At 37.0% G+C, this 25,450-nt stretch overlaps 1 protein-coding gene and 1 non-coding gene across 2 annotated transcripts in view; both read right to left on the bottom strand.

The window, feature by feature from the left end:
- Positions 1-21,251, bottom strand: part of IQCG (IQ motif containing G) — a 44,121-nt gene extending 22,870 nt beyond the window's left edge. The window contains exons 1-4 of the mRNA XM_069472724.1: positions 21,039-21,251; positions 16,032-16,240; positions 10,709-10,837; positions 708-789 (exon numbers count right to left, since the gene is read on the bottom strand). Coding sequence (XP_069328825.1) covers positions 708-789; positions 10,709-10,837; positions 16,032-16,240; positions 21,039-21,251 — 633 coding nt within the window. The remainder of the gene's footprint in view (positions 1-707; positions 790-10,708; positions 10,838-16,031; positions 16,241-21,038) is intronic.
- LOC138388990 (small nucleolar RNA SNORA42/SNORA80 family) lies at positions 17,929-18,064 on the bottom strand. Its single transcript, XR_011234436.1, has one exon. It is a non-coding gene; the product is annotated as a small nucleolar RNA SNORA42/SNORA80 family (small nucleolar RNA).
- Positions 21,252-25,450: the final 4,199 nt, after the last annotated feature.

The following is a 25,450-nucleotide window of genomic DNA, read 5'->3' as shown; positions in this document are numbered from 1 at the left end:
ATTCTTCTAATGTCTATGTAGAGAATAATGAAGATTCCCTGATCTGAAGCATAAAATTGTCCAAATAGCTAGTCAATGAAAAGCTGATATTAGGTCATACTTTGTAACTTTCTAAGCCGCTAATAGAAGAGCTGTTAGTCATCCTAATAGAGCTAGTTTCTAACTGCTGAAGTTGTAGCCCAAACTTTGTTTTCCATGTCAATTCCTTCAAACTTGAGATGTGTTTTCTGATAGAAGTAAATTAGATATGAGATTAGGTCCTAATGACCCACAAAAGCTCATTAAATCCGCTTTGTACTTGAAACACAATAAAAATGGCATTATTAAACCTAATCACCATGTATAAGAGGGTTTGTAATGTGCTTAATGTTGTCTCTAGTAATATATTTTCCTATCTGGGATGTTAGAATACAAGAGACTGCCTGAGACAAGGTCTCCAGGGGGGAAGGAGTAGGTGGTGTGTGGGGGTGGGATGTAAGGATAAGAACAGGCTAAGAGCTCAGGGGGTGGGGTCTCCCAGAGCTCTACTGTGGACACACTTGTACAACCCGGGTCAGCTCTCTAGTTACTCTCTTTGTATTTTTAACAGTATAGACACCAGGAGAAACAACAATCTTTCATACATAACTTTTCTCTGCTTAAAAAAGACGTCTTCTAAATAGCTGTTTCAGCTCAGTAACTTTTGGGATTATGCAGGTAATTCTTACCTGTACTTCAAATTGCCATTCTTTTTTGACATTAACTAGCTGTTTTTGAAGAGATTTTATCTTTTTTCTTCCATTTTCCTCCCTAGAAGACATAACAGTGATTTGTGTTTACAGCAGTGCTTCTCAAACCTTACTGTGTGTAAGGATCACTTACACATTAAAAAACAGGGCTCTACCACCAGGGAATCTGGTTTGGGAGGTTTGGGATGGGGCCCTGAAGTTTGCATTTCTAATAAGTTCCCAGGTGATATTAATAATGCTAGTCCATGGAACACATTTTCAGGAACACTTTTTAAAAGACTGTTTTAGTAAATTGGAGGAAGATGTAATTCTGGCTTATCAGTGTTGCATCTGAAATAGCTGCCGCTGAGAACAAGTGAAAAGGAGGTACAAGAAGAGAAAAAAGAATCCTTCCTATTTTGAGCACTTTAATTGCATATTCTTACCTCATAATAACCTTATGCGATAGTCTATCATTATCCCTATTTTACAGATGAGGAAAATGTGTCTTAGAGAGCTAAGGTAATTTGTTGTGGGCATAAGAAAGAATATGCCTCACAGACCTCCAACCATAGGAAGCATAAGCAGACAAGGGTCCCAGCTTCCAGGCTCTGAGATCCTTCACTGTGTGTGTTCTGAGGCCACACTTCCCATAGACTGCTCCCACCCAATTACTGAGTGTGGCAGAGATACTAGGGCAGGCTCTTCTGGGAGGGTCAGGACTTCTTCGATGGTTGACTTTGGCTCCCTAATGACCTTGACAAATCATCCTTAGATTGCACAGCAGTCCCTTCCACCCAGCCTTCCCTCTCCTTGGGTCAGTCTTGCATTAGGTCTGAAGTTTCCCTCCCCATTTTCTCTCAAACAAGTGTTTCCCCTGATAAAATCTTTGCATGAATAACCCCATCTTGGCATCTATGTCTCAGAAGACAAACTGTAAATGGCAGAATGGGGTTCAAACTCAGTACTGTCTGAGAACTTAACTACGTTATGTTATTGTTCCTCAGAGAAACAAAGAATTCTGATTCTCTCCAGCAATCCCATTATTATTATTATTTATTATCATTTTTTTTTTTTGAGACAAGGTCTCCCTCTGATGCCCGGGCTGGAGTGCAGTAGTGTCATCATAGCTCACTGCAGCTTCGAACTTCTGGGCTCAAGTTATCCTCCTACCTAGGCCTCCTGAAGTGCTAAGATTACAGGAATGAGCCACTATGCCCGGCCCAGAAAACCCATTATTTAGGTTTAAAACAAACAGACAAAAAGTAAAATAATACAAGAATAAACAAAACAACCACCAAAAAAACCTTACCACTAAACTGTATCTAGGTAAGGATTTTTACTCAGGAATTTTGAGAAAATATGTACTTAATTAGAATCTCGAGATTGTCATTGCCAAAACAAATTAAGATTATGCATTTCCTATTTACAGATCACAAGAAACAGATAAGAAGGATGTAGAACAATACTTCTCTCCACTATTAAATTCAGTATCCTAAGGACAGGTTCATTTAAACAAACAAATGTTATTTATATGAGATTATAAAAGTAATATATGCCCATTTTAGAAAACCTAGCAAATGTAAAAAGAGTATGAAAAAAAATAAAAATCACCCATAATCCTACTACTGAAAGTTCGGCACTTGTCCCCAAGGCTGCATCAGAAGAACTAGGACAAATGGTTTGAGGAGAAGGAAAGAGGAGTTTATTAATTTGCCAGCAAATGAGGAGGCTGGTGGACTCCCATATCAAAGTACCAGCATCCTGCTTCTGAGCAGAAGTACAGAATTTTTAAAGATTCTGATCAATCCCATCTTCGGCTAAGACAATCTCATGACCTCCACCTGGATTAATACCATTTTCTGTGGCACAAAGAACAAAGGATACTCCCCTGCCCCTCCTGACCACGGGCCTAAGGCAAGGATGCAGGTCCTAGTTCTCCAAAAGGAGTGGGGATGTTTTAGAGAGATAGAAAACATTTTTGCCATTTTTTCAAGCCATTTCTTCTGTCACATACTCCCCCTGGTCAATATTACCCTTTCATATCTATGGGAGGAGGGATGACTACTTTATTACAATCCCACTATCTAGAGTTAACCATGGTTGAAATGTATTGTATTTCCTTCCAATCAATACACACTATAATTTTTCTTTTACAAAACTGGAATTTATCATATATATAATTTTTACCCTAATTTTTTCAGTTAACATAATTATGTACACTTTCTCTTTTCATTTAGCAGTTGAATACATGCATGTATTTCTGTTTCTTCTTGAAACAATACTGAAATAATATGAAAGGAGTAATAAAAGGTATAAACTTATGATGTCAAAGAGATTGGGGAAAGAAACAATGCAGATGAGAGAAGTCAACAAAATTAAAGATGATATAAAGCAGAAAAGAGAAAAATGAAATCTCAATGTATACGGAATGAGAAGCCAAGAAGAAGAAAACTGAATCAAGCTGTAGACCCAAGAAAAGCTCCGCACATGGAGGCCCCAGGCATGTCTGAAGGCAGAAGTATGGTATGGGGCTAAATAGAAGTGGCTTGGTTGAAAGTATGACAAAGGAGCAGTATGACCTTTTGATTCCCTTCCCCAACACTTGTGGTCTGGCAACTGCCTTTCCTGATCTTGGGAGATATCGGTTTTTGTTAGTTTTGCCTATGTTTCCTAGAATGGTTGAACAAGGTTATTTGGACTTGGAGATACTAGATACAGCAGAAGATGGAGATTAAAAGCCATGCTAAAAACAGAGATACTGAATAAAATTCTGTTTACTGGATGGTGAGTTTCCCCAATCTCTTCCCTTGGCTAGCTCACAATACGTGAGTATTCAGAGACTAACTACAGAGAATAACCATTATTTCTTAACTGCCCCCTGACCCATCCCATCTGTAGAAAAGATCTACAGATCTGCCCAGCCATTCTACAGTGAAGCACTATCCACATGTACAGAGCACCAACAGTTTCTCAGTGCTTCACTCTTAAATACAAATGGACAACCAAAGATAACCAAACATTTAAAGAATTCCTCTAACATTAAAAACAGAAACTAAAAAAAAACTGGGAGGAAAAAAGTAACTCAGAGAAAAGAGAGAATACGAGGAACACAAGATAACTTAAAAGAAATGACAACTATAATTAATGTGCTCAGAGACATACAAGAAAATATTATATACATGAAACAAGAAAAGGATGCTATAAAAGATGAAAAACTCAGAGAAGAAACAGCTCTTAGAAATAAATGTTAGCATAAAATTTTTAAAAATTAAAATTGGGTTGGAAGATAAAATTAAGGAAATCTCTCTAAGAACAAAACAAAAAAAATGCAGATGGTAAATAAAAAAGAAAGTATAAGAAAAATTTAGGATCAATCACCACAGGTTCAACATCTAAAAGGAGTTCCAGAAAGAACAAACAGAAATGAAAGGATAAAATTATCAAAGAAATAATACAGGAAAATTATCAAAGAAATAATACAGAAAAACTGAAGAACATAACCCTCTAGACTGCAAAGACCCACTGATTAGCCTACACCGTAAGTATAAAAAGACTTACCCAAAAGCATATTATTATAAAATTTCTGAAACTAGGGATAAAGAGAAGATCCTAAAAGATTCCAAAGGGGTGGAAAAAAAAAACAGATCACAGGCAAAGAAACAGGAATTAGAATCAGACTTCTCAGTGGCAACGCTAGAAAGTAGAAGTTAATGTGGAGTATTGCCCTCAAGATGATTTTTAATGCACAAATCTGTACCCAAACTACTAACAAAGTGTAAGGACTTAGAAAAAGACATTTTCAGAAGAAGTAGATTGGTTGTTTCAGTTACTTTCCTTATAGGGTTAAAGCAGCAGGAGCTTTCTTACCATGCCAGCTCAGGTTGACTGGGACCCTTCTGATTTGGTTGCTGTGAATTTCCTGTTTTCTGGAAAACTGCCTTGTTTTAAAGTCCTGTTTGATTATGTGGCACCTAGCAGAAGTGACTGCATTCTGTTTTGGTCTAGTCTGTTGAGACCTAGTGCAGGAGCTCAGTCCAAAACAACAATTTCCCATAAATTTTATTTAACAATATCTACATTATGTTCAGCTACTGCCACGAGACGGAAATAGATATTGTCACGAGATGGGAATAGTCCTGGTGTGGCTTGTACGTTATTAGGGGCCAATGACAGAAGTGACCTGTGGTCTGCAGCTGAGTTCCTATAAGAAGCTTTGAAGCTATAGCTTCAGTAAGCAGAGGCTGTTCTGGTTCCTTTGGCATGCCTTTCTGAGTGAGAGGCTGAGTGACCATGATGAAATTTATACCAGATGAATCCTGGCCCTTTGACAAAAATCTCAAAAGGCCTTAAGCCCTGGTAAATTCCCATATAACTTTCTTTTGCTGTGAGAAACAAAGTGGCCTGTCTCCCCTGAATGACATTGAGGAGGGATACGTATTAAAAGAATAAGTAAAAAGAATTCCTAGCCAAAGGGGGTTTAAACAGAGGATTTTTACATGTTATTAATTCTTCCTCCAGGACAGATATGCATGTATCTCACAGGTACAATGCATTCTTTAAACATGTCTTAAACACCCTGTGCTCCTGGAAGAAAGAAAAATTTCATGGCAGCCCCCATGTGGGGCTTTTCCCAAGAATCACCCATTACACCTAACTTTTATCCATTGTTCTATTTACACATTGGTGTTTTTCTTATTGTTTTCTAAAATTTTATAACATAGTGAAGACAGCTGTCACCAAGAGAAGTTTCATTTAAAACTAAAGAAAGAGGCTGGCTCCCCTACTCCATGCTGTCTACAAGAAACCCACTTCACCTATAAAGACACACATGGACTGAAAGTGAAGGGGTAGAAAAATAATACTCCATACAATTAGAAACCAAAAAAGAGCAGAAGTAGCTATTATTTTATCAGATAAAATGACTACAAAACAAAAACTGCAAAACAAAGACAAAAACAAAGTCATTATCTAATGATAAAAGGGTCAATTCAGCAAGAGGCTATAACAATCATAAATTGTTATGCACCCAACACCAGCACTCTCGAGTATATAAAGCAAACATTAACAGATCTAAAGGGAGAGATAGACTACAATACCATAATATTATAGTAGGGGACTTCTTTACCCCACTCTTAGTAATGGACAGATCATCCAAACAGGAACAAAGAAACATGGGAGTTAAACTGCACACTAGAGACAAATAGGCCTGACTGACATTTACAGAACTTTTTACCCAATGGCTCAGAATACACATTCTTTTCATCAGCACATGGAATATTTTCCAGAGTGGACCATATCGTAGACCACAAAACAAGTCTCAACAAATTTTAAAAAGTAGAAATCAAATCAAGTACCACTTCTGACCATAATGGAATAAAACTAGAAATCAATTTTTTTTTTTTTTTTTTGAGACTTTTTTTTTTTTTTTTTTTTTTTTTTTTTTGAGACAGAGTCTCACTCTGTTGCCCAGGCTAGAGTGAGTGCTGTGGCGTCAGCCTAGCTCACAGCAACCTCAAACTCCTGGGCTCAAGCAATCCTCCTGCCTCAGCCTCCCAAGTAGCTGGGACTACAGGCATGCGCCACCATGCCCGGCTAATTTTTTGTATATATATATATTTTAGTTGTCCATATAATTTCTTTCTATTTTTAGTAGAGACGGGGTCTCACTCTTGCTCAGGCTGGTCTCGAACTCCTGACCTCGAGCGATCCACCCACCTCGGCCTCCCAGAGTGCTAGGATTACAGGCGTGAGCCACCGCGCCCGGCCTAGAAATCAATTTTTTAAAAAAGAGGCTAACAGAAAGGGATAGCTAATGAGTAGAGAGTTCCTTTTTCACGATGGTGAAATATTCTGGTATTAGATAGTGGTAATGGTTGCGCAACTCAGTGTATATACCAAAAACCACTGAACTGTATAGCTTAGCTTAAAATGATGAATTTCATGTATTGACAAAGACTCTCTTCCTTGATCAAACTTTAATCAAGCTCTTCTGGACTCTTCTCCTCTAGCCCCAGACCTTGGCTCTCCTCTCCTCCATCCTTGCCAGGCCTACATTGTCCAGTTTCAGAAAGAATTCCAATAAGTCAGTGTATTTCTAAATCAATGTATTTATTTATTTATTTAATTTTTTAAAATGCTAAGTCAATTTAAAGAGAATCTTCCACCCTCAGTATCTGATCATCTTGTATATCTGATCAAATTCCTCATCCCTCACCCTTATGTCTAAATCCTTGACCTGCTTTAAGCAAGAATCCTATTAATTATTAATAGTTTAGCAACAATCCTCCTATCTTTGATGTCTCTCTCCTCTTAGTAATTTTCCATTCACTCACTCCCTCACTCTGCTAGTTGGCTTTAAGTCCCCAGCTGTCTTTGCTGTATTCAGAGTTGAGCCAAATCTCTCTCCTCTATTGCAATAGTTTCAAAACCTATAGAAATAGTCTTGAATAAAATCTTCCTTATCATTTTAACAAGTGTCAGAATAATTTTTTCTTTAACAGTATGTTAATTATATCTCAATAAAGTTCTTATAAAAAACTAAATAGAAAATCTTGTCTGTCTTATACCTATCACTAAACTCTACATAACTTTAAAAGTACCAATCACATAATACTTAAAATATTAAGTACTGTTTATCATTGATTTGCCTAAATCTAGGTATAATTTTATAATTTAAATAAATCCCAATTGATAAATAATTGGAAGAAAAATAAAAAAGAAATTGTTACAAATAGATAATCATATAGATGAAATCAATCACTAGCAAACTGTCTATATTATTAGACTATTTTCTTCCTCCTATGGAATGGTACATATATTTCTTATTTACTTTTCTTTTTTTTTGAAACAGAATCTGGCTCTGTTGCCCGGGCTAGAGTGCCGTGGCATCAGCCTAGCTCACAGGAACCTCAAACTCCTTGGCTCAAGCAATCCTTCTGCCTCAGCCTCCCAAGTAGCTGGGACTACAGGCATGCGCCACCATGCCCGGCTAATTTTTTTTTATATATATTTTTAGTTGTCTGGCTAATGTCTTTCTATTTTTCAGTAGAGACAGGGTCTCGCTCTTGCTCAGGCTGGTCTTGAACTCCTGACCTCGAGCGATCCTCCCGCTTCGGCCTCCCAGAGTGCTAGGATTACAGGCGTGAGCCACCTCGCCCGGCCAATATTTACTTTTCTTACTTAACTTTTTAAAAATTATGAAATAATAAATGTATATTATAATATTTCAAAACAGAATAGGAATGTATAAGAAAAAAAGTGGACAATATACCACCTCTTTTTTCTCCCCCAATTTCACTCCTATTAGGTAACCAATATTAACCTTTTGATATATAACCTACCATATCTTTCTCTTTCTTATATGAATGAGCATATTTTAAAATTAAAAAGCATACTATAACTATTTTTTCACTTACCTATATATAATGACATCCCTCCAGGTCAATCATATAGCACTAATTCATTTTTTTAAATAGCTGTATGTTTTTCTTTTCTTTCCTTTTCTTTTTTTTTTTTTTTAAGACAAGGTCTTGCTTTGTCGCCCAGGCTGGAGTACAGTGGCATGATAATATCAATAGCTCACTGCAGCTTTGAACTCCTGGGCTCAAGGGATCCTCCTGCCTTAGCCTCCTGAGTACCTAGGACTACAAGCGGATACCACCAGGCTGGCTAATTTTAAAAACGTTTTTTATAGAGATAGAGTCTCGTGCTATGTTGCCCAAGCTGGTGTCAAATTCCTGGGCTCAAGCCATTCTCTTGCCTCAGCCTCCCAAAGAGCTGGGATTGCAGGTGTGACCCACTGTGCCCAGTCTGTTTTTCTCTTATAAAATTAACAATCACTCAAATACAGGATCCCTCTATTGAAGGACATTTATACTGTTTCTAGATTTTTGCCATTATGCTGTAATAAATATTTTGTACATATGTCTAATACAAACTGATTTTTTTTCTGTAGGCTAGATTCCCCAAAAGTAGGAATGCTGGGTCACAGACTATATGTATTTTGTTTAGATCTTTACAAATAAGTTTATTTTTTCCCTTGATAAAGAGAAAATTAGTAGATACCCAGTAGTGGGATCGTTGGGTCAAACAGTAAGTCTATTTTTATTTGAGGACTCAGCCACAAAAAGAAAAGAATTAATGTCCTTTGCAGCAATATGCATGGAACTGGAGACCATTATCCTAAGTGAAGTATCTCAAGAATGGAAAAACAAACACCACATGTACTCTCTCATAAGTTGGAACTAATCGATGGGCACATATAAGCACAGAGGGAAGTAAAAGTCATTGGAAATCAGGAAGGGGGAAGGGGAAAAAGGGAGGAGGAAAAACCTACTAACAGGGACAATAAACACTATTTGGGTGATGGGCAAACTAATAGCCCTGACTCAAGCATTATAAAAGCTATCTGTGTAACAGAAACATTTGTATCCCCTTAATATTTTGAAATGAAAAAAAAAAAATCAAAAAAGGAAAAAAAATTAGAAAATACTAAAAAGTAAAAAGATTTTTAAATACCACATATATTGTTAACACATTGGTATATTTCCTTCCAGTTCTCTTTCTATACCTATTTATGTTAGTTGTATTTTATAAATGTGATAATATTATATTATTCCCAGCCTTTCTTTTTCTACTTAACATTGTGGCATAAACATTTCCCCCATGTTATTAAACTTTGTAAACAATACTTTTAACAGCTTCATAATATCATCCATTAAACTATAGACTATCTTTTTGAGTCTTTAATTTTATATCTAGCAATTCAATCTAATGGAATAATAATAGATTCAGACATTTGCTGATGTATATTTGTATATACAAAGATATATACTGAAGCACTATTTATTTGTTAAAGCAAAAATTTAGAAACAACTTAAATGGTCAAACTCAGGGAATGATTAAATTATGGAATAGTACATAAAATTATAAAATGAAGGTTAAAATTAGGTGTGTATATTTTTATTTTCACAGATAAATCATTTTTATAAAAGTTATACCAATTCATTCTTCCACCAGCAATGTATACAAGTGCTCATTTCCTTGCTTCCTTGCTAGCAACAAATGTCTATAAGAGTAGCTATTATTGTTATTAGGCACTTACTATGTGTCAGGAACTATCTTAAGTGCTTTTTACATATTAATCAATCTAATTTTCATAATAACTCTAGTAGAAAATTTATTACCAATACTAAGAAGGGCAGGAGGAGGAAAAAACTCAAAATAAAACAATTCCACCTCTGCAGACAAGATAAACACTTTCTCATTTTGAGTAAATATGAGTCTATATAAAGAGAATTTTATCTTGGTCCCAAAACACTTTGATTGTGTTGTATAGTCTTAAAGCATGAAAATCTTTGGAATAAAGTTCAAAGGTTCTAGAAAAGAAAACTTTCAGCTGGGCATGGTGGCTCGTGCCTGTAATTCTAGCACTTTGGGAGGCCGAGACAGGAGGATTCCTTGAGGCCAGGAGTTCGAGACCAGCCTGAGCAAGAGCAAGACCCCATCTCTACTAAAAATAGAAAAATTAGCCAGGCATGGTGGTGTGCGCCCATAGGCCCAGCTACTTGGGAGGCTGAGGCAGGAAGATTGCTTGAGCCCAGGAATTTGAGGTTGCAGTGAGCTATAATGATGTCACTGCACTCTAGCCCAGGCAACAGAGCGAGACCCTGTCTCAAAAAAGAAAAAGAAAGAAAGAAAAAAGAAAACTTCCCTTGGTATGCCTTTGTTGTTGTTCAAGGATTTTCAGTGAACTCAATATTAAGAAAGATTACTATAGGAGGAAGAATATTCTTACTATTTTGTAGATAAAAATAACTAAAGCCCAGACATCTGAGTTATTGTCCCAGCAGAACTAAGAGTAGAACCCAAATTTCTGAATTCTACTATCTTCCCTAGAAAGCACATGTTCAGTTTGCTTTAGAAATCAAGGATTTCTGGTAAGAGTTTTATGGCACTTCAAAATACAACAAAACAAATAAACTTAACATTACTCTGACCTGGCAATGACATCATAGAAATGCATTTTGTTTTCCCTCTCTTTGCTTAAAGCTGACAGGAGATTTGTGAAAGTGCCTGAATCTTGCAATTCCGTAATGGCATTTGCAATCACATCACTTAAAAATTGCCTGTGAAGAAGAACAAAAAGATGAGTTAATAAATTATATTTCCCTACATTCACAAAGGGCTACAGAAGCCATACAAGTTAAGACCCAGAGGGAACACCATAACTAAATTGGAATTATCCCAGGAATGCAAAAATAGTGACGCATTAGAAAATCTAAAATTAAAAAAAGGAAATTTATTAATAGAACTCAATATATTAATAAAGGCTAAAGGAGACAAACCATATGATCATCTCAATGGATACAGAAAAGGCTGAAAGGATGGCATTACTAATAAACTATCTAACAGAAAAAAAACAGGAGAGAAAGATCATTGCCCCATGTTTGATTAACCGCATGGGACCTTAACTCATTGTCTTTAGTTTAACCACATGGGCCTTAACTTGCTGTCTTTAAGCCTGTGGAGACTGTTTTTACAGCATTTGAAAAGAGCTGAGCCTACAGAAAGAAAGGGAGTGTAAATCCTCCTCCTTGACATCCACCAGACCAGACCAGCCAGATCACACTCCAGAGGAGACTGATAAGACAGCCTCAAGGAGAAGGAAAAAAAGGGAAAAACAAATACCCTAACATCTCACAGCTGTTTCCTGCATCAGTCTATAGCAATAAATTTTTCTTTACCCCTTTATAACCCACAACAAAAAGCCCAAACTGCTTGTCCTCAGTACAAGCACTCCTTCTTTCTTTCACTTTCATGCTTCGCCCTTTTCCCTTTATCTCTTGGGGAAAAGTAAAATAAACTTCTTACGTCTTTCTACCCTAATCTTTGTGTGGAGAATTCTTTCTCATTCCATGCCATGAACTCCCGCCCTAACAAAGGCATTTGGCAAAACTCAGCATCCACTTATCTTTTAAAAACAAACACCAAAAAAAAAAAAAACTCTTAGCAAGCTAGAAATAACCTGCAAAAAAGTTTACATACCAAAGACCAACAACAAATATTAAATGTACAGTATGATATCATGAATATAATTTTTTTTTTTTTTTAGGAGAAGGAAAGGAGTTTATTAATTTGCCGGCAAATGAGGAGGTTGGCAGACTCATGTCTCAAAGTACCAATGTCCTCATAACATTTAAAAACATTAAAACTACATGAATTATTTAAATAAAACACATAAATACATAATGAAAGTATCACAACATGCTACAGAATAATATGTGACAAATTCAGAAGTGTGTTTATCCTTGGGGGAAGAGGAGAGGGGCTCAGATTAGAAACTTCAATTATATCTGAAATATTTTATCTTTGAAAAAAACAGTCACATCTCTAAACCAACCATGGTAAAATGTTAAAATGTGGTGTTATATACATAAGTATTCATTATTTTATTCTTTACACTTTTCTGCATTTTTGAAATTTTTCATAATTTTGAAAAAGTTAAATCATTTAAATTTTTTTAAAAAGGAACTAATCAAACTCTTCATATTTTAGAGATGGGTACCCAGGTTCAGGATGATTAAGTGACTTGCCCATGGTATAAACTAAAATAAAATCCTAAATTCCTCCACTGACTTCACACACCAATCTTGGCCCAAGGGGACCCCAGAAAAACTTTAAAATTGAGTTCCTGGCCAGGAAGGGAAGGGAGCTTGGACACATGTTGGACAATCAGATACTAAATTATTAACAGGACCTAAGGCCATGCAAGACAAAGGTTAAACCTGTATGTAGGCTACCAATTTACTTAACAGACCACTTAAGTCCAGTATATGTCCCTGGCTTGTCTCTGATTAACAGACTTCTTTATTTTAAAATAGTCCAACTTTAGACAAGGCTTTGTTTCTTTAACCAATTACACATCAAAGAATCTTTGAACCCACCTATAACCTGTGAGCCCCAGCCCTTGCTTGGAAATATTCCACCTTTTTGGGCCAAACCAATGTATACCTTCCATGTATTGATTTATGACTTTATGTGTAATTCCTGTTTCTATGAATGTATAAAACCAAACTGTAATCCAGCCATCTTGCGCACGTTTTCTCAGGACCTCTTGAGGCCATGTGCTCCAGCCTGTGGTTACACACGTTGGCTCAGAATAAATCTCTTTAAATTATCTTACAGAGTTTGGGTTCTTTTTCCATTAACAAAGGTCACACAACTAGTTTGAGAAAGAACTGGAAATACATAACCCAGGTTTCCTGACCCCTAGTCCATTGTTCTTTATAATATTCTCCTAGGTGAAACAGTTTAAAAACTACTGTTTATGTTTTGATATAGAGTTGGCAAGAATTTTACTTAATATTTTACATAGCAATTGTTTAACAATAGTTCACCTAAAAAGGTTCAATAACTGTATTAAGAAAAAAAAAAGTTTGCCTATAATCCCAGTGATGCAAGGGGTGCCCCAACAAAGAGAGGAAGGTCCCCTGAACTCACAAATGGGTTCTTGGCTTTGCACTGGAAAGAATTAGAGAGCAAGCCAACTAGCAACAGAAAGTTCATAGAGAGACAAACAACAGATCCTACTCCACAGAGTAGGGGTCCTTTCCCAAGCATGAAGGCGACACCTTATAGGGTAATGATAATGTTTTTATGTGCCCAGAAACCCTGTTCATGACCAACATTGTCTTGATGTCAGGCCATAAAGATTAATCATAAACTGCTGTCACAGAAAGGTAAGCACCGTTTGTAAGACGTCCTGCTTAGTAATTCATCCATCCTTGGTGGTCTACTTCCTGCATCAGGGTGGTTAGGGTCTGGTATCAGCCAAAATGGCTGTACTCAGGCTTTCTTGACCTTCGTTTTTTTGCCTTATCCCTACATTACCAGCACTTAGGGAGGCTGAGGTGGGAGGATGGCTTGAGCTCAGGAGTTTAAGACTACTAGGCAAGTAGCCTTTGCCAGACCCCTAGGGAGATAAAGGAATGCAATGCAAAAGGGGAGCTTGCATTAGATGCCGGAGCTGCAGGATGGACATGACTGGGGCAGGGGTCCTAGGGGATTTGGCTAGATTGTTTAAAAATAATTTATTACAAGTGGCTGTTCTGGCCCACTTACTCCCCCTGGAAAAACCCTCTATAAAACCCATCGCTCTCCCCTTCCTGGGGTGGACACTTTTTTCGGCCTCCACCCATTTGCACCCAGATACTCAAAATAAACAACAGTTTGCTAAATCTGAGGCTTTGTGTGTCTCCCTCTCAGCTCCGGATCTAACAAAGACCAGCCTGGGCAACATAGTGAGACCTTGTCGCGAAAATAAATTTTAAAAATTAGCTGGGTGTGGTGGTACATGCCTATAGTCCCAGTTACTTAGGGGGCTGAGGCACAAGGGCTGCTTGAGCCCAGGAGATTGAGGCTGCAGTGAGCCACCCTACTCCAGCCTGGGCTGGGCAACAGAGTGAAACTCCACTCTTAAAAAAGAAATAATTAAGAATACTGAAGTCAATAAACTGAAACATAAGAATTTAAACAACAAGAACTTATCTCTTGTGTAGTGTTAAATGAAATGGATAAAAGGTCTTTAGTTTGGATTGAGCTCCTGCACTAGCCCAACAGACTAAGCCAAAATGGAGTTACTCTTGCTAAAGTTCCAGGCCACCAAGCCAAAACTAAGTTGTTTATCTGCTCTTGCAAGAGATCAGGAGAAAGAGATAATACCCAAATCCCCAAACAGGCCAGTTTTAGCTGGCATGATAAGGAAGTCCCCTCTGCTTTAATCTTTCCGAGGACAGTAACTTTGAAACGACCAGTCTGCTTTTCTTTTGTTTCTGCTTTCTTCAGCCCTTTCCTGCCTATAAAGCCAACCTCTTCTGCTCAGCTCATCGAAACAGTCCTATTTTATAGAATGAGGTGTTGCCTGATTCTAGAATTGCAAATAAAAGCCAATTAAGATTTTTAAACTAAATTTGTTATAATTTTGTCTTTTGATAGTAGTATTTATGAGAAAATAATTTAAAATTCTTAATTCAGTGCAATAAGATTATAATGCATAAAGATGACTAATAGCAAGGAAAGCATATACAAACTTGTTACAAATTCCCATTTTAAATTCATAGTCTTTATGCCTTTGATATTTTGATATCCACTTTGATTCTGAATAGCTGGTGAGGATGTACATTTCATTATTACACATCACCTTGAGTTTCATGTGGAATATAAATCTAAGACTAATCCCCTAAAAATAATCTGAGACTCTCTCAGGAAAAGTCATGGGCCATTACACTGAGAATGAAAAGGACATTAACTAGTTTGGGCATTTTATAAGCAGAATACCCTTCAGTCACACAGGCAAATCTAGGCCAGATTGACTTAAGCAAGAGACTTTACCCTTGGTTAGGGTCTAATAAAGGAGTCAGCAAACTTTTTCTATAAATGGACAAGTAAGTAGTATATATTTTGGGCTTTGTAGGTGTAAGTTCCCTTTTGCTACTCAACTTTGCCACTATAGCATGAAAGCAGTCATTAACAATGTGTAAACAAATGCGCAATGCTGTATTCCAATAAAGCTTTTCAAAAACAGACTTCAGACTGGGTAATTGCTATTAACTCTCATTTATCAAAAGTCCTTGCATTAATGTTATACCCTCTTTTAAACTTAACAGGCTTGTTAGCAAGCCAGTTGAAAAGAAAAAACTGAATAATGAGACAATGGAAATTGCATTTGCCTTTAAGAAACCCTCAGGATTAAAATATAGCTTAGAATTTGGCTACTTTGATAGTAGCTATTTCTTATCAGCGGATAAAGCATCACAATAGCTACCAATGTGTGCCAGGTAATAGGCCAGAGCCTTATTTTTAATCCTTACATGAATGTTGCAAGGTTGCTATTAGTAGTCTCATTTTTTAAAACTGGAAATAGCCTGTGCATAGTGCATGCCTGGAGTCCCAGCTACCCAAGAGGATTGCTTGAGGGTAGGAATTCAAGGGTTGTAATGCACTATGATCCTGACTGTGAATAACCACTGCATTCCAGCCTGAGCAACATAACAAGACATCAGCTCTAAAAAATAAATAAATGAAATAAAAATTGGAAACAAAAGCTTAGTAACTGTCCAGGACCACACAGCTGCCATGGTTTAGCTTATACCACACTGCCTCTAACCAGTCTTTATTTAGTTAATTCTATTCTCAGCAGTCATTTTGGATACGCAGTAATGACTAACCCATAAGAGAAGAGAGCAGTCAGCCAACCTTGCACCCATTCTCCTATCGATGTATAAATGCATTATTACATTGCCAAATATGCTCCTTCCTTACCTGTCCATCTGAATTTTCTTCAGTGTCTCCGTAGTTATTATGGACTGCTTTGTAGGTGTTTTGAAGATAAGATCCTGCATTTTGTTAGACTCCAGGCCTTTTTGTCTGATTTCTGGCAACTTGGGTCCTTCTTTAGGTACTTTCGAGATTGTTGAGACCATTGGAAGTTTGTCTAGGCTTTTCCCCTCTGAATTCATTTCTTTGCTTTTCTTTTAAAACAACAAATGATGATAAGAAAGATTTTTTTTTTGGCCGGGCGTAGTGGCTCACGCCTGTAATCCTAGCACTCTGGGAGGCTGAGGTGGGTGGATCGTTTGAGCTCAGGAGTTCGAGACCAGCCTGAGCAAGAGAGAGACCCCGTCTCTACTAAAAATAGAAAGAAATTAGCTGGACAACTAAAAATATACAGAAAAAATTAGCCGAGCATGGTGGCACATGCCTGTAGTCCCAGCTACTCGGGAGGCTGAGGCAGGAGGATTGCTTGAGCCCAGGAATTTGAGGTTGCTGTGAGCTAGGCTGATGCCACGGCACTCTAGCCTGGAGCCTGGGCAACAAACTGAGACTCTCTCAAAAAAAAAAAAAAAAGTTTTTTTAAAAATCAAGAGATAATACTCTAAGAGGACCCCTGTATACATTTTTCAACCTTATCTTCTCTAACTTGTACACTATACTCCAAGAAAATGTACCTTTTTCTTCAGTTACACCAAACTATATCCTGCTGTTTTGTGTCTTCTTGCTTTTACACAACATTCCCTCTCTCCATCATTCTCCAGCTTACCACCTTGTAATCTTTAAGACTCTGATCAAAGGTAAAGTTCTTTGTGAAATAGCTCTGTTACCAGGCATTTACTACATTGTAGTTATTCGTAAAATATCTCCATCAGATTGCGAGTTCTCTGAGGGAAGAAAAGGTGTCCTAGAGATCTTAGTTCACTCCAAAAACAAAATTTTTTAAGGCTAGTCTCAAATTATTTTTGGAATAAGATTGGTTATTAAATAAACTTGGCCATCTTTATAGTCCCATTGCTTAGAACAATGCCTAGAATATAGTAGAGACTCAAATGTTTATTGAACACATGAATTTGAAATACAAATAATAAAAGGAGAATCATACCAAAAAGTAGAAGGTGATAGTAGATGTAGTAACTTGGTATAGATTTTGAGGGTCATGTAGGGAAAAGCCAAAATAATTTCTTTTTCAGACCCAAACTTGAATACTAATGGACCATAGGAATGTCTTTTAATTGATAATTCCTATTTAATGTAGCTAAAAGCTTGAGCCATTGAGAGCCATATAATATAGTGACTACACATGTGAACTTGGAAGCCAAGTTTGAAACCAGCTCTATCTCTTACTAAACTATATTGACCTTAGGCAACTAATTATTTAACATCTCTGTGCCTCCATTTTCCCATTGGTAAAATGGATGGTTATTATTTTAGATTTTGTCTAAGGAGGTTAAGCAGAAAATGTAAGGCCTAGGAGGCCCCATTTTCTAATTTATCTAACAATTCATTATTTCTCTACCTTTATGTTTGGACATTGGGAAAAGGAAGCAAATGGGACTCATGGCCTGATTTACCGATTACTAGAAAGAAATGTGAATTTTTTTTTATTTTCTTTTTTTTCTACAAATTGGCACACTGAGACAAAGAAGTGTGAATTTTTAAATGATAATTAAAGAAGCCTGCTAAATGTTCTAGTCCATTCACTGAAACGTATTTTTATATAGCACACACTATGTACAAGGTAGGGTATTAGACCCTAAGGGAAAAACAGTATTCCCTGAAAGGAAGCTCTTTCCAAACTTTGTTCAAATCACTCCCACTTCTGGTAGAACCTGGTACTTTAATATAATTTTCATCATTCTATGTCATAAATCTTTTTTCTTTTATCTACTCTTCAACACATTTCAGCGCCAGCAGCCTATGGGCACGGAGGCCAGACATTGGCTCAGGGCAACAGTTTGCTCTGGCATGGGGCAATAGGAGAGGCCCAGGGGGATGGGCCTGTCATAAATCCAAACCCATGCATCCTCTTCATAACTCTAATAAATGAAAATCTATCTGGAAATGGCCTGAGCTGTAAAAACAGGTATAAAAGAGGGATAATACTAACCTTTCCTCCCAAGGTTGTTATAAGGCTAAACAATATAAAGCCTTTGGGGAAAGAAGATATCCATTAAGGTTTTAAAATATATATTCTAGGAGTTCAAGGCTGCACTGAGCTATGATTGAACCACTGCACTCCAGCCTGGGTAACAGAGTGAGACCCTGTCTCTAAAATATAAATAGATAATAAACAAATATATATATTAATATATATATATCCTAGCTGGGCATGGTGGTGATCACCTGTAATCCCAACTACTTAGGAGGCTGAGGCTAGAAAATCGCTTGAGCCCAGGAGTTACAGGCCAGCCTTAGCAACATAGTAAGACCCTTCCTTTAAAAAAATAATACTAATTATATATCCTATGCTCTATAGGTCAATGGCATCTTAAGATTCATGAGTTAGAACAACTATAGTTTCATGAAGTAAAAAACAAAAATTTTTAAGAGATTCACAATTTTTAAAAGGTATAGAACTAACATATTGAGAAATGAGCTTATAAACTGCTAATAATCATCACAACAGTGCAAGCCTTTACTTTTTACAATACTATAAAATCATGAGAAGGGTTTCTATTAAGTCAGAAAATTTTGTGGTTAAAGATCACTATCATAAACCAAAATAAAACAGTGCGAAAGTTTCATTCTTTTATTTACTGGACTGGTGACACTTGCTGAACACTTGATCAATTTAGCTTTTTAAAATTCTCTCCTGAGTTTCTATGATCGAAAATTACTCTTTTTAAAGCCTGACAGCAAGTATCATTGACAGGACTTCATTTGTCAACTGACTGTCTTCCCATTTTATTTTTTATTCTTACTGAAGGACATAGTAGGAAGAAGACACCATGTCTCTTCTACACTATTTGTTAGCTAGCTTAATTTAAGATTAGACTCTTATTTTAAATGCATTGAAAGACTTAGTTCTTGAGTTCTAATCTATTTAACCTTCATAATTTGATAAGGAAGTTAACTTACATTATAAAATTCCTATAATAATTATGTCATTTTAATACTACCCCAAAAATCACAGAATGTTAGCATAGGAAGGACCTATACGTCATTTTGTTAAAACTCTGTCACAGTTTACAAATGAGAAAACGAAGACCAAGAAAGTGAAATGAATTGCTTACAGCACACAACTAAACCTGACCCCAAACTTAGTGTTTTATTTCATTTTAATTTATTTTTGAGACAGAGTCTCACTTTGTCACCCCAGCTAGAGTACAGTGGGGTCATCATAGCTCACTGCAACCTCAAACTCTTGGGCTCCAGTGATCCTCCTGCCTCAGCCTCCCAAGTAACTGGGACTACAGGTACGTGCCACCATGCCCAGCTAAGTTTTCTATTTTTTGTAGAGACCGGGTCTCACTCAAGCTGGTCTCAAACTCCTTACCTCAAGTGATCCTCCAGTCTCAGCCTCTAAAAGTGCTAGGATTACAAGCATGAGCCACATCTTTTTTTTTTTTTTTTTTTTTTTTTTTTTGGAGATAGAGTCTTCCTCTGTTGCCTGAGCTAGAGTGCAGTGGTGTCAGCATAGTTCATTGCAACCTCAAACTCCTGGGCTCAAGAGATTCTCCTGCCTCAGCCTCTGAGGTAGCTGGGATTACGCACGACGTGCCCAGCTCATTTTTCTATTTTTAGTAGAGACAGGTCTAGTTCTTGCTCAGGCAGGTCTTTAACTCCTAGCCTCAAGAACTCCTCCCATCTTGGTCTCCCAAAGAGCTAGGATTACAGGCATGAGCCACCATGCCCAGTCCTATTAAAATCTTATATAAACTTTTAAGCTTTAATAAAAACTTTAAGAACTCAGGCTATACACATAATAGTAATAATAACAAAAGAAATTTTAAAATTTGTACAGGCAATTAAAGGGAAATTTAATTTTCTTCTCTTCATAAATACAGACTTCTTTCTGTTAGACATGAAAAGCAATTTACTCTCTCATTTATAAAGCAATTTTCATTTGTCATATAATCAGAAATAAGAATACATTTTATACAAATTATGTATTTTTTTGAAACTTGATAAATGTGTATTTGTATTTACACATTGTTTGCATTTTATATCTACAACCTAAGGTACTGAAATTTAAAAATTTAGGCCAGGCACGGTGGTTCACACCTGTAATCCCAGTGCTCTGGTAGCTGAAATGGGAGGATCATTTGAGGCCAGGAGTTTGAGACCATTCTGGGAAACATAGCAAGACCCTGTCTCTAAAAAATTATTTATTTGCTCACTTTGCTCACTACCAAGTTAAGGCTTTTTCTTCTTCTTTCTTTCTTTCTTTTTTTCTTTACTTTTTTTCCCAGGATCTCCAGCTTACAGACCAACTTAAATTTTTTTATAACCCAGTGGTACTTTGCAGAGGAGCCCAAGACATTATTTAAAATGTAATGGTTAATACAATAATATAGCTGGACATTCAGAAAGACAGGTTGCAACATATTCAGCAATGACAACAGTCTTTTTTTAAAAAAACTGGGGATATCTGTTCCAGAAGCAAAGTCATTTTAGATTAAAGTAATATTGAGAGGGTTGAATTGAGTTTCCTCCCCCTAGTGTTGTTAGCTTTTAGCAGGTGAGAAATACAAGGTAGGTAGGACAACTCAGTAATTTGATCTCCTCAGTATATACACTGCATTTATACTGATTTAACTATAGGCCTTTTGAATAATGCCAATATATCAGAAAAGGGTATTCCGGCTGGTAATGTACACTGAGCTATGGCAATTTCATTCCATCAATTGAGAATATACATCTCAGATAGTTATTGCAGCCCTTTATCTGAGATAGAAGTGCTATTTCTCAAGTGAAATTTAAGGCATAGGTACTATTAATGATGGAGAAATAGAAAGGAAAGGAAGCAAAGTTAAATGGCAAGTGAGTATATACCATGTTCATGCTTAGTCTTCTTTCATACTGAACTGGCATGATATAGTTTAGAATAGAGAGCTGGTCTGTGGTATCCTCCAGAACTGCAGAGATCCTCAGCACATCTGGAAGGGAGAGTGGCTCTATGATTTCTGGGATGATTTCTACATCTGTATGTGTAGCTATTTCTTCTTCTACTGAAGTAGGTGGTTCACCAGTCACTGACACCATCATCTCAGAATGCCAAGCTTTTGGCGGAAGGTGCGAGGCTTTCAGACTGCCTCTAAGGAAAGGGTAAAGAAAAAAATAAGTCAGTGACCATTGTTTAAATATTACTTAAATTCAAAAGCACAGGTAGCACTTAGATTGGCTTCTGTGAAGTTCATATTGTTATATAATATAATCTAAATGAAAAACAAAAGAATTTACATGTGATTTTGCATATACCTTCTATTTTGACCAACCAAAGGCAAACAACTTAACTGTTTAATAAAGATATGTAGCCTATGCTATTTGGCTATGCTTAACTAATTTGAATTTGAGCCAAAATTAATTTTTTTTCTAGAAACTACTTTAGTTGCTAAGCAAAAGTGTCTCATGATTAGTGAAAAACAGAATGTGGTAGCCAGCCTCCAAAGGTGCCCCAAATGATTCTCACTTTCTGGTATTCATGCAATTGTGTAGTCTCCCCAACATTGACTAGGACTAATCTATGTAACCAAAAGGATATTATGGGAATGACAGAGTGTGACTTCCAAGGCTAGGTGATAAAAGATTTTGAAGCTTCTGCCTTACTCTCTCATATCTCTCACTCTGAGGGAAGCCAGCTGCCTTGTCATGAGAACACGTAAGCAGTACTATGGAGATATCCATGAGGGTAAGGAATGAAGGCCTCTTGCCAGTAGTCAGCATCTACTTGTCAGCTCTGTAAATTAACCATCTCAGCAGTGCATCCTCTAGTTCCCATCAAGTCTTCAGATAACTGCAGTCCCTGGCTAACTTCAACCTTATGAACTATCCTAAGCCAGAACCATCTAGCTAAACTGCTCCCAAACTCCTGACCCACAGTATCTGTGTGAAATAATAAATGTTTATATTTTAGGTCAACTAAGTCCTGGGGTGATTTGTTACACAGCAATAGGCAAGTAATACACAGAAATTTAACAGAGGGCATAATTTTAAAAATATATACAAAATAAATTGGAATTTTGAACATACTCTTCCATTCTTCTGGAGTCAGTTTTGTTTTCCTCCATGGTGTATTTATAATCTCACAAAAATGCAGTCACCTAAAATGGGAAGGAACACTGGGATTAGTTTAAGGGAGTCTTGAATGATGTATGAATTATTTTGATGCCCTTTCAGTAAGAGAAAGTTAAAGAATGACAAGAGCAGTGGCTTATCCCCTCTTTTCGCTTAGTAGAGTAGTCCCAGAGAGGAAAGAACCACTGATGAGGGGGAACACATTAAGTAGTCTACCAAAACTGAAGATACATGCACTTTTTGAGCTTCTTCTTAAGGCAAATTAATGTCCAACATGGTTTCAGTTTTTTTTTTAATTTTTAAATTTTCTTAGAGATGGGGGTCTTGCTATGTTGCCCAGCATGGATTGCAGTGGCTATTCACAGGCACGATCATAGACACACTGCTGCCTCAAACTCCTGGCCTCAAGCTATCCTCCTACCTCAGCCTCCTGAGTAGCTGTGAGTGTGTTTTATTGCATTCTGATTTTTCATTGGTAATCTCTATACAATAGATTTTTCTATTATTCTGATTACTATAATATTTAATTAGATCACCCATTCCTCTGATCTGCCAGATAACAGAATTTGTTGCACCTGGACTTAGAACAAATGAGATTACATTTAGAAAAACTATTAATCCTGAAAATCAGTTTAATGCTGCTAGCAAGATGTTACCCCTCCTCAGTAAACTAAAACCTTTTCTGCTTAAATTAGCTTTACAATGAGAACACCCATGGAGAATTTTGCTTTATAGTAAATGAATAGTGAATGTTAAGTTTCCAGTGTGATTTTGTCCACAAGAAAATATTAAATAATAGCCCTGAGAGAGGTGGTGCATGTATGTCTCACACAAGAAAAATATGATATGCAAAAATTCAAAATATATAACAGGATCTTTGTGTAAACTGAAACAAGATACTCCAAACTAGCCAAATTTTCTGATGCTAGGTAAGTCTTAGAAGGAAGGAGCATAGTATTGAGCAGAATTGTGTTTGTTACGTTGTTTGTACTCCTTTAGGCTTGGGGCATAGGTAAAGGTGATTCACATAGGTAAGACAGGGCTACGTTCGTGTAGAATGTAGTATTTTCACGGTGTTTTGGCTTCTCATTCCTAATGCTAGAAACCCAGGAGTCACTCCTGCCACCTCCTTCATCTGGACATCAGCATTCCTCCTAATCTAAACCATCACCAAATCCTGTGGATTTTACCTTTTATTTCCATATCCTGCAACACCATATTGGGTCCAGTTGTTTCTTTCTTGAACTAGTCTAACAACCTCCAAATTGGAAGTGATCTTTTTAAAATAAAAGAGCGATCTTTTAAAATTGAAAAGCTGATCATGTCTCTCCTTAAAATCCTTCAATGGCTTCCCATTGTCTTAGGACAAAGACCAATATTCTTACTTTGGCCCCCTCTTGTTCCTCTTCAGACCCACATAGAACAGCCCTTTTCTTGCTTTCTTGGCTCCAGCCTCAATGAACTTCTTTCAGTTCTATGGAATCATGCTATCTTCCAACTCAGGTCCTTGCACAAACTATCCCTTCAACTTGAACCACTTTTCCCTCACCTCTTCACTTTGTAAAGTCCCACTTATCCATTAGGTACCAGCTTAAAAAGTCATTTTTTCTAGGTAACTGCCATTTGCCCCTTTGGATCCAATCTCCACCATTTTCTGTGATCTGAGAGACTGACCCATATGGAGTGCATCAATGGGAGAGTCCAGGTATTTACTCTCCCAGTTCTCTCTTTGCTGGATTATTATTGGTTGGCTATGTTCCTCTATCAAAGGACATAGTTCCTGTCAGGCTACTCTCTCCAAATTAGTCTCTCTCTCTGGGCTTAAGTAACTGTTTCTTCCCCATGTGCCTGGAGACTGCATCATCCCTTGTAGTTTCACTCCTGCTTTACCTTTGTATACAGATACTTTATTAAACTCTCAACTCTGCCAATTGTTTTCTTCCAGGGCTGATACCATGACCTAGTACATATATAAATTTATTTAAATATATATATGTACACACAAATAACTGAAATACAAGTTTCATAAAACAACTTTCACTTACCATGTGTCATAACACTCTGATATTTTGATTCTATCATATTTTGTTTTAAAAAGTATTATGATCATTATCTACAAATGAGTCATCACCTGCAGTTTGAAAAATGCATTAATGACACTTCTCCAAGTGATACTTTCCCTGATTCATCAGGTTGGATCTGGCTTCTTCAGTTCAAGCACTTTTATTTTCTTGCAGAGCTCTCCTCACAATTTGTAATGTTTATGTCAATTTCTTCCCAGCAGACTGTTAAGTTCCATGAAAGCAGGAACTGTGACAATGATGTGCATTATTGTATTTTAAATTTCAGGCACTACGCTGAGTAAGTATTTGCGGAATGAATGAACAAATGAATGAAACTCACACTTAATGTGTTATTCCTCCCAGGAGGACTCATATTTAGAACCTTGATGAATGAATCCCTAATAGTGAAATTTCTAGCATATTTCTGGGACAGAGAAAATTGGATGTGATAGTGGGCTACAAGGTGCAAGCTCTATTCTGATACAGTAAAAAAAATTTTTTTGTAGAGATGAGGTCTTCATATGTTGCCCAGGCTGGTCTTGAACTCCTGGTCTCAAGAATTCCTCTGCCTTGGCCTTCCAAAGTGCTGGGATTACAGGCATGAGCCACCACACCCAGCAGGATCTGATTTTAAATGTGACTAATACACATCTATTTCATAAAACTTTGCGGTTATCCTTTACTCCTCTCTCATTCCTCATTAATCAGCAAAACCTGTCAGAATTTAAACATATTCAGAATTCCAATATTCATCGCCCCTGTCTCCATCGTCTCTCATTAGGTTTATTACAGAAGCCTCCACAGAGTAACCCTGTTAAAATGAAAGTCAGATCGAGTTACTCCTCTGTACAGAACCCTCAAATGGCTTCCTATCTCAGATTTTTTTTAACGGCTCCTTAATAGTGGCGCCTCTGCTTAATTTTTCTATATGTCATATATTTTACCTGTTCATTGTCTTGTCTCCTGTAGTAGGATCTAAGCTCCGTTAGAGCAAAGATTTGTTTGTTTTGTTTACTGCAGTGTCATTCAAGACTGCAACAAATCTTGGTATGTGGTAGTGATTCATTAAACTATTTGTTGAACAGATGAATGAATCCACAGGGCAAC

Source organism: Eulemur rufifrons, chromosome 7 (genome assembly GCF_041146395.1).
Source record: "Eulemur rufifrons isolate Redbay chromosome 7, OSU_ERuf_1, whole genome shotgun sequence".
Lineage (NCBI taxonomy): Eukaryota > Metazoa > Chordata > Mammalia > Primates > Lemuridae > Eulemur > Eulemur rufifrons.
The sequence above is the reverse complement of the archived record's forward strand: the minus strand, read 5'-3'. Positions and strand labels throughout refer to the sequence as shown.